Raw genomic sequence first — 12,067 nt, 5'->3', positions numbered from 1 at the left:
ACGGATCCACTCGCATTTCTAACAGGTGCACGTCCCTGTCAGCACGCACAGAACACACGCAGAGCACACGCAGGGCACACGCAGAACACACGCAGGGCACGCGGCCTCTGGCCGGGCTCTCAGGCTGCTCTGCACGCCCAGCACTGCGGCTGTGAGCACACACGCCTGGGCACCGTCTGCCGGCTCCCTGCTCTCCCAGGCTGTGGCCCCCCCGCTGCCTGACTCTGCAGAGAGTGTCCCCCCTCACGCCCCCCAACCACGTGGACACGCCCTGTCCCAGGACTCTCCTTTCCGCACACGGCCAAACAGTATCACCGCCAACCCCACAGGGGAACGCGGCACAGTCGTCTAAATCTTCAGTTCCTTGGTTACAAGTCATGTGGAACATTTCCCACAAATTCACTGGTAATACGTGCCACTTCTTCGGCAACAGCTCATTCTGTTCATGCCTTTCTTACTGATTTATAGGGACTTTCTAAGACTTTGTCTTCTATCTGCAAGTGTTTCTCCCAGGGTGTCGTTTGAGTGTGGATGTTGTCTCGGTACTTGGTGATTTATCCTTTCCCCATTGCTCTGAGATGCCCCTTTGTCACACGCTAAACCCTAATATATATTTCAATTACTGATGAGCCAATGCCAAAGGTTTTTTTTTTTTTTATTTTAATAACACCACAACTGGTATTGTTGTTTTATAGTATCTTTTGGCATCTGAATCTGTTACCCCTGTTACATCTTCCTTTTCAACATTTTCTTGGTTATTCCCACTTTATTTTTCTTGAGACAGGGTCTCACTCTGTCACCTGGATAGAGTGCAGTGGCAGGATCACAGCTCACTGCAGCCTCCAACTCCTGGGCTTGAGTGATCCTCCTGCCTCAGCCTCCCGAGCAGCTGGGACTGCAGGCATGGGCCACCATGTCTGGCTAATTTTTCCACTTTTTGAAGAGATGGGGTCTCGCTCTTGTTCAGGCTGCTCTTGAACTCCTGGGCTCAAGCAACCTGTCCACCTCCAGCTCCCAGAGTGCTGGGATTACGGGCATGAGCCACTGAGACAGGACATTTCCCACTTCTTTGTCCTTCTAGATCAACTTGAGAATTAGTTCGAGTCACTTACATATTTATTTTTTGAATATGCAACTCGCCTATCAGGAAGCACCAGGTCTCTGTCCCTCAGGAAGGGGTCACATGTTCAGTCCTTGTTTTCAGTGAGACGATGTTTAGGGCCAGACTTGGGGGGAAGCGAGCACTCAGTCTGAGCAAGTGAAGAGGAGTCTGATGAGGCTTCTAGAGCCAGAAGCTGGAAACATTCTCCTTTCTTTACAACTGCTCACTGTCTTCCCTCTGAGCTGAGCCACTGGGGTGTCATGCAGAGAAAACAGCTCTTTGGTGACAGTGCTGCCTCACTAGAACTTGTACCCTGTCTATGTTTCATCTAACGCCAGCATTTGATGCCTAGGAGTCAGCTGGAAGACTTCCAGACTACAGACCACGTAAGGACACCCACTCCCAGCTTCCCCAGGTCAAGAGAGACTTTCCATTGCTCTATCCTGATAGGTTAGATCCAACATCAGTGACAGTTAAAATCCAACATCAGTGACAATGCCAAAAAGCCCTGTTAGGCCACATAACCCCATAAGCCTAGAGATTCCCGATAAAGTTGGTCCCAAACCCGGTCCCGTGCAGAAATCCTCTAACATCAGATGCTCTGAGACATGGGGGGAGTGAACACCCCGAGCTAGGGAACGCAGTGGTGGTTAAGTGCACAAGGGGGACAGGAGGACAGATCCAAGCTCCTTCCAGCGCTGGGCAGGGCAGCTGGGGCACGGGCAGTGAGTGTTAGTGACTGGGTCAGTCCAAGTCACAAAAATTCAGTGGATGTTTCCAAAGAAGCAGTTAGTATTTGTATTTACAGATCATCCACTTCAGGTGTAAGAGAATCAAGAACTTTCCGTGGTGAGGAAGAGGGCAGGGTAGAGACTAAGTCTGCAAAGCTTTCTTTAATGTCGAATCTGACTATGACAAAACATGAATGGAAGTGAGAAGAATGGAATTTTAACTGTCAGCGTTCGTGCCGAGTGGGCTTGCGTGACACTAGGTTATGAAAACAATCTGTTGGAAACACAGCACAGCGTTTCTCGCCGGAGCGTCTTGGGTACCGTCGCGGCCCCAGCTGCAGGTGCAACCGCCGCCAACAGCACTGTCTGTGCACGCCGACCGCGGGGACTGCGGATGCGGGCGTGTGTGATGTCACCACCGGAATAACCCGGCCTGACACTGTGGCGCGGCGCATGGCAACACACAGATGTGTGAGGCCACCTTGGGACACATCTGAGCACCCCGAACAGCAGCGACTGGAGATTATGCGATGAAGGAAAGACCTCCAGGGTCCAGCCCTCACAGTCTGGATTCGAAATGCCCTGTTCTCACTTCCGAATGCCCACATGCCACAGGACCCCTTTGCGTGCTTCTAAGCTGGGTGCGAGGTCAGACCGCTGGTGCGGAAGGAAAAATTTAAATAAATAAATAACCAAAGAATGAGAACGGCTTCCCCCTCCCTCCTACTAACAAAGTGCTCTGTTTTAAATTAAACTCAACTTTTATTTTGAGAACTTGCTTTTTGGTGCATTGGTGAATTTCAAAACACATATTAAAACAACCTGAGAGCACAGTCTCTTCCAAAATCTAGTAATCCAGCCAGCCTTCCTTAGTGTTCCACAGAATAAGATCATCCTTCCATCTTATTTGGGAAAAAAAGCAAAGTTGCGAAGGAAACTGACTTTTCACGTCAAACAGAATCAAGTGGACGGCCCCGCCGTCAGCATTCCGGGTCCCTGGAGCTCGAGTGATTTCTAGGCACTCACGCTTGCACGACGCCATCGTGGGGCTTCGCTAACCCTCATAACACGAGGATACTTTACTGGCAGACACTTAAAACTCACATATTAAACCCAAACCCTCCCTCTCCCGTGTGCTCAGGCTGCACAGTTGACGGTTCCACTCTGGCCGGGGCGCTAGTGACAACGCCCCCGCAGGGATCGAAGGCTCTTTCCTTTGTGTTATTGATCAGTTTATTTCCTTCCCTGGGGGTGAGGGGTGGAGCGAGTTTCCAAAAGAGAAATGCTCTTTTCTGGTCTTTTATCTTAAGCAGGCAGAGAGGCCGACAGTGGAGGTGCTGGGTGCACGCTTTTGTGCCCAGGGGGACACCCTTCTCTGTGGCTAATCCAGGGGGTCCACAGGGACCTCCCCTCATGGTCAGAAGCTTCCCGAGGCCCGGCAGGGCAGTCGGAGCCGTCTGTCTGTTCCCCACAACTGCGTAACTGCCCAGATCTCAAACTCCGGAGAGCGGGCGTGTGGGTCGAGGCCTGGAGTTACACAGGCTGCCCCCGAAGCCCACTGGGCAGCACACGGGCAGAGGGAAGGACAGTTCTGCACTCGAGCATTACACGTGGGGTGAGACACCCGGCGACAAGCCTCAGAATGAGAAAAGCAAGGGCTCCTCGTGTGCACAGGAGGGGCTGCTTGGTCCAGCGCCGCCTGAAGCACATCCCAGAGGTCGCATGCACACCGACTCGCCAGGCCGGTGAGGCAGATGGACAAACACACATGGCTGGTGCAAGGGGAAGGAGGAAAAATGGAGATAAAGCTAAACCCCATCAGAGGTCTCATCCTGTGAAAAATCTCCCTGGGAAGAATTGCCAAGTAGGATTTTATTCTCTGAAGCACCCTTGATAGTTCCCACCAGCGCCTTAGACTTCCCCCGCCCCCGCTCCACCTGGCAGAGACGCCAGCCGGGCGCCCCGGCTCTCGGGGCACGAAGGCCTTGCTCTCCAGAAACGAGCCTTCCAGTCTTGAGAGAGGCTCGAGCGCCAAGCAGCCACCGGGCCGCGCTGGCTGGGTGCTCGCTGGCGGGGAGGTCGGGCCGGCCCACAGGGGCGTAGCGCGAGAGCGGGAGAAGTGACGCCAGAACGCGTCAGCGAAAGGCTCCCTTTGAATCGGCCATCGACGATAACAAGCACCTCAACTTCCTGACCCTCTCTCAGAACCCCACCAGGTGTTAACAGACAAAACCCCAAACTCTATAAAATAATTTAGAGAGGTTGACTCTGAGCCCAATACGGGTGGCCCCCGCCTGCGGCACACGCCTCAAGAGGTCCTGAGATCACGTACCCGAGGCAGCCGGGGCCCGGTTTGGTTTCACGTGTTCACGGAGACAGGAATTACACGTAAGACTGCAAATCAGCACATGGAGGGCGACATTGGTTTGGCCCCAAAAGGGGGGACATCTCCAAGTCGGCATTACAGGTTATGGTGGGTTCAAATATTGTTTGATTTATAATTGGCTAAAGAAATAAGGCTTATGTAAAGGCCTGAAATGTTTTAAGTTAAGATAAAGAAGTCCGTGATCAGAGACAAGCCACCGATAGTCCATAATCTCTTAAGCACATTGATGGCCTGCAGGTGACTTAGACTTTGACCTGGGGGCCTTGGGTCCTATTAATAATTTAATATCTTGTTGCCTGAGGAGTGTCTGACCTCTTTTCCCTTCGGTTTTAAGGTTGTCCTGGGGTCCCCTTTGCCGGGGCTGGAGGTCCGTTTAGCCGGGGTTGAGGCCTTAGAATTTTACTTTAGTTCACAGAGGGACAGCCTTGAGGAGAAAGGCCCTATCACACTTATTAAGAACTTGAAATTCCCCAAATCTCTTTCTCCTAACAGGCGCTCAGAAAAATGTAACCGATTAATGCCTTCATGGGCTGAAGTGTCTCTGCAAATACTTCACTTCTTCAGGCTGCGACTTTCCCACCCCCCAGTGAGCAGGGTGCTTTCTCAGGACGCTGGTCCCCACACGGGGTCACACACTGATTCTGGCCTCCCGGGTCCTCTGCCTGCTGACACTCGCGGCTGCCTGCAGATAGACCCGCCCTGGGCAGTGCCTGTCCCGGGACCCCACAACGGAGTGTCTTGGTTTATGGAACTGACAAAAGCATCAGGGTTATGCACAAGTCTCCCAGTTCCACTGACAGGTGGATGGACAAACACCCCCGTGGCGGGGCACCGTGTGGCAATGACGGAATGGCACACGACCACCTGGACGAATTTTGCAATTGTTATGCTGAGTCAAAGAAGTCAGACAAAAAAGCGTTTACACCATACAACTCCATTTATCTAGAATTCCAGAAAGTGCAGATTAATCTACAGTGACAGAAGCAGGTGGTCACCTGGGGCAGGGGGAGCGGGCAGGGGCTGGGGGAGTCTGCAGGGAGACTGGGGTGACGGTACCCTCCTTACCTCACTGCCCGTCAAAACCTATCACACTGCAGCTGAAATACGTGTAGTCCAGGGCACGTCAATGACACCTCAAGAAAACTGCTGTCCCTCCCCACCCCCCAAAAAATAAAGAAAAGAAGATGGAGATTCAACCGTGCGCCCCAAGCACAGGCCACGCAAGGTACCCGCGACGTCCTGCCAGGCCCCCCTGGGCTCTTCTAGAATTTCACCACTTCTCCGTCGTTTCCTGAACAGGGCAGTCATTTCCCCCGCCCCACAGGTTTCTCCCAGCTGGTCTCCTGACCAGAAATCTGCCCTCCTTCTGGAACATGTTCAGAAACAAACCCACCTTTTAAGCATCCTCCTCTCTCGCCTGAAGCTGAGCAACTTAGAAATATCACTGCCTGGCGCTAAGGCAGCTCAGCTAGACCCTGCGCCGGCACGACAGCCCTGCCCACATGCGACTATTTCAACTTAATTAATTAAAATGAAAGACAGCAAAAAACTCAGTTCCATGGTCACCCGTGAAGAGCTCTATGGCCCCATGTGGCCAGAGCCTACTGAACTGGACGGCACAAAACAGAACGCTGGCTCCAGAGACAGTCCTTGACCTTCAGGAGCTGAGCAGCCAGCTCGGCGAGATGTGCGCCCAGGCAGAGGACGGTCCCCTCCCCGTCCACGCACAGACGAAGGTGACCAGCCTCTCTCCAGCTGTGCGGACAGGGAGAAAAGAACGGGCCTGGGGCTGGACGCACCACAGGGGGCCACCCCCTCCCTCAGTCAGGAAGCAGCTTAACCTGGGGATGCCCGTGGGAGACACAGAGGGGACCGTGAGGCACAGGGGGGACACATCTCACTTCTCTGCACCGTCAGACACTAGGGAGTCAGGCGGGACAGGAAGTGGCCAGTTAAAACCCCCAAGGAGGGGCATGCCCAGGAGGGAGGGGAGCCTCGGGGTGGGGGACAGTGCAGAGGCCAGAGGGAGAGGAGGTTGGTGAGAGGGGCCCAAGACCGGGGCCTCACCTGGTCACTCCAGGTCCCCTCATTTTACTGAGAGCAAGGAGCTAATCCCCCTGCCTGGCACCCAGCCTGGCCCCTGGAATGCTATGCTGAGTCAAGGATGAGCAGGCGTGGGGAGGTGACGGGGAGATTGGGTGATGGCAGTGACCGAAGCGGAGGGTGGCAAAGGAGGGAAGGATGGAAGGACGCCAGGCCGTGGTGACTGGACAGAGAGACAGTGAGTTGGGCCTCAGGACCGGGTTTCACAGAGCCAAGGACAAGCTGGAAGGCTGCGCTCCCGTGTGCCCTCCACAGTCACCGTCACGCACGGACAGGCCATCTTCCCGCCCCAGCTGGAAATGGGAACCTCAGGAAGGGCCCGTCCCAAGTCCCGTGCCCTCCCCGGATGCCCATGGTGCACAGGGGAGGACTCGCAGACCCGTCGCCGAGGATGAGGACACCTGCCCAGTGTCTGAGCACCAGACGGAGGCAAAGGGACAGACTGAGCTGTCAGACTGCCCAGGCCGCAGAGTGCGGAGAACGGGGACCACCCAGCATGAGGGAGGCCACAGGGACGCAGGACCCCAAGGCCTGCGCAGAGCGAGAGAAACGCAGTGCGGGGAATGCTCGCGTCCGGGAGTCTGGCGGAGGAGCAGTATTTTTGCAACTTGTGTATTATTTCAAAACAAAATTTTAAAAAAACATAAAAATGGGCCAGGCGCAGTGGCTCACGCCTGTGATCCTAGCACTCTGGGAGGCCGAGGCGGGTGGATCGCTCGAGATCAGGAGTTCGAGACCAGCCTGAGCGAGAGCGAGACCCCGTCTCTACTAAAAATAGAAAGAAATTATCTGGCCAACTAAAAATATATATAGAAAAAAAATTAGCCAGGCATGGTGGTGCATGCCTGTAGTCCCAGCTACTCGGGAGGCTGAGGCAGTAGGATCGCTTGAGCCCAGGAGTCTGAGGTTGCTGTGAGCTAGGCTGACGCCACGGCACTCACTCTAGCCGCGCAACAGAGCGAGACTCTGTCTCAAAAAAAAAAAAAAAAACCATAAAAATGAAACAAATTTAATTTAGAAGTCCTAATTTTGTTAGAACTGACTTCTATCAGTGCTCGAGCCCCAGTGACAGCTGCCGCCATGGCCAGCAAGAGGCTGCGCAGGGCCCGGCTCCCGGCCTGGGCCATCCGGCTGGGAAGCGCCTGTTTGCCCATGGCACCTACACCCATTTGTTTCCGCGTTTTAGGGAGACAGCTGTACCCCTGGAGTCCCTGGTACAGCCAGAGTAGACCAACTTTCAGAGGCAACTAGGAAAGGCAGTTCGGCCAGCACATTCTAACAGCTTCCTCTGAAAATTAAAAAAAAAAGCAATTTAAAAAAAGATGTCAAAAACTGCTCTCAGCATTACAACGTGGCAAAAGAAGGTATCATACTCTGGCCAAGCGGCGGTGAATCTACGACTGTGATACGGGAAGCACTAAAACTTCTGATTCATTGTACTGATTCACTAACAAAAAAGGTGCAATGACAATCTCTATAGAGTAGGATTACCGTGTTTGTGTTTTCAGCTTAACCCCACCCAAATGGCCTTCTATGAAATGGATTACTTTTATTTAACTAGGAAAAAATAAGTTTTGGATAAAACTTCCCTCCACGTGGATGCTTCCCTTACATCACGTGTCGAATCCTCAGCAAATACCCACACGTTTGTCTTGTTGACAGAACGTGCCCTTAAGTTGCTTGAGATGATCTGGGGGCCGTTACTAGCAGTTTCTTTAGGGACGAGATTTCATATTTTAAGGCCAATAACGACTACTGATACCCACACGCTGTCTCTGAAACATTATTTTTCCTCTTAGAAGCCAGGCGGTTTCACTGCAGGGAAAGGGCACTCTGCTGCCTGGCTGGTGCGGCGAGCGCCGCGGCCGGCACGCGCCTCCCTCTGAGGTCACGTGGGGCCCCTCGCAGGCAGGGGTGTCCTTCCCCACTGCCCACCTCCTCCCATTCCAGTGGGAAAGCACTTGAGGGATTTTTAAAACTTTGCAGCAGAACCAACCGCACCCTCCAAGGCTGTCCGAGAATCCACCAAGGGCTCTGCCCCGACCCTGCCAAATCCACCTGCCACGATTCCCCAGGTGACCAGTGACAGCACTTGCACTGGAGATGACACCCACCCACCACACCTGCAACTCGCTAGCTTTGCAGAGGCAGCCACCACGACCCAGAGAAGGGAAGAGGCCGGTCGCAGGGTGTGCCGGCTGGCACTCAAGCGGCACCTGCGGACTCCGCAGCCGGCCCCTCCCTGGACCACCTCTAGCTGCCGCCACTCGCATGAAACCAGGCACCCAGTGTGACAACAGACTCGGAACCTCTCGCTGTATCGTCACGGGCAAGAAATAGGGAACAGGGCTATGTGTTCTGCTCAAGGCTTTAAAAACCCCTGCAGGTCTGTCTGCTCAGAGGGCTGCAGAAGGCTCAGGTTACCCGTCTCTGACTAAGCCTTTACAGCAGAGCGGCTGGGGCTGGAGCTTCCGCTGACAGCTCACCCAGGAGCTCCTCTGCACCAAGACACGCTGGCAGCCTGTGACGTCCAGCTCTCGTGTTATCAGACACACATCTATGTGATCACGAGTCCCTGCCTAGAAATAGAAGCCGACCCACAGTGCACAGTGGTCTTTTCCACAAAACTGGAATCGAGTGTCTGCCTGAGTGGATAAAGGAGCAAGCATGCCAAATGTTTACAGGGTTGTGCCTTTCCCTAGTTGTAAAGACCTGAGGTCTTCCAAGGGCGTGCCATTAGCATTTAATCACAGCCTCCATGCCGGGTCCGCTAAGCATCTGCTGGCTCTGAGGCTCTGCTCAGGAGGCTCTCTGCGCAGCCTCTCTAAATAGCTGGGGCAGTGGTGTGTCTCGGCCTAAAGGCAACCTCCTTGCCGCCCACCAGCTCAGTGCAGCGGGGGCCTGAGCAGGAGGGCGGGGGATACGCTGGTGGCTGCACATGAGCTGCAGGGGCAGAGCAGGACTGATCCCTGCAGAGCTGATGTTTAAGACACAAGGTTATGATTCTTAGCCTGAAGGCTGTCCATCTTGATTTCCTCCTTTTAGTTCCTTCTTACCCACTATATAGACCACACAGGTCAGAGTGTAAGAAAAAAAACCCACTTGAAACCTCAGTCAGGCACCAAATGGGCACCGAGGACGGTGAGAGCAGCACCCAGCACAAAGAATGCAGCCACAGCCTCACGGCGGGGCAAGGGGAGCCCCAAGACCCAGACTTCTGGGGAGCACCCTCTGACGCCCCGCAGCACGGCACAGAAGGAAGCGCCCAGGCCAGGCGCGGGGTTCAGTCTGCATCCTTGCCTGGTGCTCCTGGGCATGTGACCTTGGCCCAGCCCTGCCACTTCTCTGGGTCAGGTCCCGCCCCAGTTAGATGCCTAGGGTCACTCAGCTCTCACATCCCCTCAGGGTGGGGGAGCTCGGGCATCCCAATCAACAGACGACCATCTCTCGACAGACACGAAACCCAAACAGAAAATAAAGCCCAGTAAGTAAGAATGGTACAACATACTGTCATTTTTTATAAACATGCTTTAAACCAAACTAGGGCATAAACCACTTTGGTTTAAGAAAAAGTCAAAATTCTGAAACAATCTTTTATTTCACTACTAAAGTCAGGAATATGTTAAGCCAAATTAATTGAAAGGGAATTTAAACTCACTAAGTAAGACGCCCCCTATTCACAAATCAGAGAGCATCACCTAACTCCTAGAAGAACAGAATCTCTGGGCTCAGAGATCACCTAGGGCCGTTCCTTCCTTTGACTGATGGAAAATCAAAACCCAGAGCCAGCCAGTGACGTGGCCAAGGTCACAGAGGCCAAGCAGGGACGAGAACCTAGGCTCCCTGAACCTGCTCCACCCTGCGGGTCCCACAAGCCCGAGGCTCTGGGGCTGGACGCCGCGGCGGATGAATGGACTCAGAGTGCTCCCTACATGCACGTTCTCCCAAGTGGTTCACAAATAAGCGACTTCCAGGTTATGAGGACAGCCTAGAACACAACTGAATAGTTCAAAATTCTACTCTGATCTGCTGAGAAGCCAGCGTGGAGGTCCTCGGCCTCGCGTCCATCAGCTAACAGCCTCACCACCAGAGGGAAAGACGTCAGCTCCACAAACCTGGGCCTTTCCCCGGCACAGAAGCAGCCTCGCTGCGGCTGGGCCGTGTTTACATCTATCACCAAATTCACCATGTCACACGCCTTCAAAATACTGGATGAGGGACAAGGAAAAGGCCTCTTCCTGCTGCAGCACCATAGGGAAATCAGAGATCCCTTTCTGGGAGGGTTTACAATTGCAGCAGCGAGCAGAGGTAGTAACTGGGGTCTGGGAAACCGGTTTGGCCCAAAACACGCAAGAGCAAAGGGAACTGGCGTGGAAGCGGGGCGAGGAGGGGAGGGGAGAGGGAGGCCCGGCTAAGGCTGAGCGCTCTCGGGTCGGGAGGGGGGGTCCCCGGCCGGGCAGGAGTGGGGGAAGCCCAGGCAGGGTCCCGGGGCCAGGAGGAGGGGTCCCGGGGTCGGGCGGGGAGGAGGGATTCGGGGCGGGGAGGGGGTCTCCGGGCGGGGAAGGGGATCCCGGGGCGGGCGGGGAGGGGGGACCCCGAGACTGGGAGGGGGTCCCCGGGCGGGGCGGTGTCCTAGGGCGGGGCGGGGGTCCCCGGGCGGAGCGGGGGTGTCCCGAGGCGGGGTCCCGGCCCCGCGCGGCCCACGCACCTCCTCGGCCTGCCTGCGCAGCGCCTTCTCGCGCTCGTACTGGGTGAGCAGCTGCTCGTTGTCCTCGCGCAGCAGCTCCAGCTCCACCTCGTGCTCCTGGTTCTCGCTGAGCACCGAGTCCAGGTTCTCCAGCACGTTCACCACGAGCGGCATGAGCTCCTTGACCACCTCCTCATCGTAGCAGTGGATGAGGCGCTCGAACTCGCGGTAGATGGAGCCCGCCAGGCCCGACACGCGCTCCGACATCACCGAGCCGGAGCAGTAGTCGTCCTGGTACACCACCACGCCGCCGCCCTCGTCCATCTGGATCTCCATCATCGCGGCCACCGCCGCCGCCAGCGCGGCCCGCTGTCCGGCCGGCTCGCCCGGCCCGCCCGCCGCCTCTGGTTCCGCAGGCCGCGGCCCGTCGCCTCCCGCACCGCCGCCGCCGCCGCCGCCGGTGCTGATGCTGCTGCTGATGCTGCGCCCGTCGATCACCCGCCGGAAGTCCCGCCCGCCGGGGGGCGGCACCCGCACGGCCTGCGGCGCCCCGTCGCGCCGCCAGGGGGCGCGGGCGCCGTGACGTCAGAGGAAGCCGGTCCCGGGCCGGAAGCGCGGCTGCGCCTGGCGGGGCGCTTCCGGGCGGGCCAGTCTGAGCCTTCGGAGCGCGGGCTTGCTCTGGCTCCTCGCCGCCCCGGTCCCGCCCGCTTCCCCCAGAGCGGCCTCCGGTCGCCTTCGGAGCCCCCTCGCGCACTGCCCCGCGCCAGGTGCCCCGGCGCCCGCGGCTTGGCCTCCCGCCCTCGGCTGCCCCGTGTGTGACTTCCCACATCTTCCGGTTTCTTCCCTGCTATGCGGAATCTGTTGAACCCATCCAGTGCGTTTTTAATTTCAGTGATTATATTTTTGTCCTACTTGACTGACTTTGTTATATTTTACCAGTTTTGATAGGCTCCTATTTGTTATACTTTCAACCACTTGTCTTTAGGGTTTTTCTTTTCTTTTTTGGTATCTCATAATTGCAATACCAGCAGCCTTTGCGGGTCTGACTCTGCAGTCTG

The 12,067-nt window shown here is 55.7% G+C and overlaps 1 protein-coding gene across 7 annotated transcripts in view; it reads right to left on the bottom strand.

Annotated features, from left to right (window-relative positions):
* Positions 1-11,495, bottom strand: part of MAPK8IP3 (mitogen-activated protein kinase 8 interacting protein 3) — a 43,638-nt gene extending 32,143 nt beyond the window's left edge. For 6 of the 7 annotated variants that reach the window (XM_045541108.1, XM_045541105.1, XM_045541109.1 and 3 more), the window contains exon 1: positions 11,031-11,476. In XM_045541108.1, the coding sequence (XP_045397064.1) occupies positions 11,031-11,348 (318 nt within the window). In that variant the 5' untranslated portion in view covers positions 11,349-11,476. Of the gene's footprint in view, positions 1-11,030 lie in introns of all 7 variants that reach the window. The other variant, XM_045541104.1, reaches the window with a different exon arrangement.
* Between the last annotated feature and the right edge of the window lie 572 nt (positions 11,496-12,067).

The sequence above is a fragment of the Lemur catta genome, chromosome 2 (assembly GCF_020740605.2).
Source record: "Lemur catta isolate mLemCat1 chromosome 2, mLemCat1.pri, whole genome shotgun sequence".
Taxonomy (NCBI): domain Eukaryota; kingdom Metazoa; phylum Chordata; class Mammalia; order Primates; family Lemuridae; genus Lemur; species Lemur catta.
The sequence above is the reverse complement of the archived record's forward strand: the minus strand, read 5'-3'. Positions and strand labels throughout refer to the sequence as shown.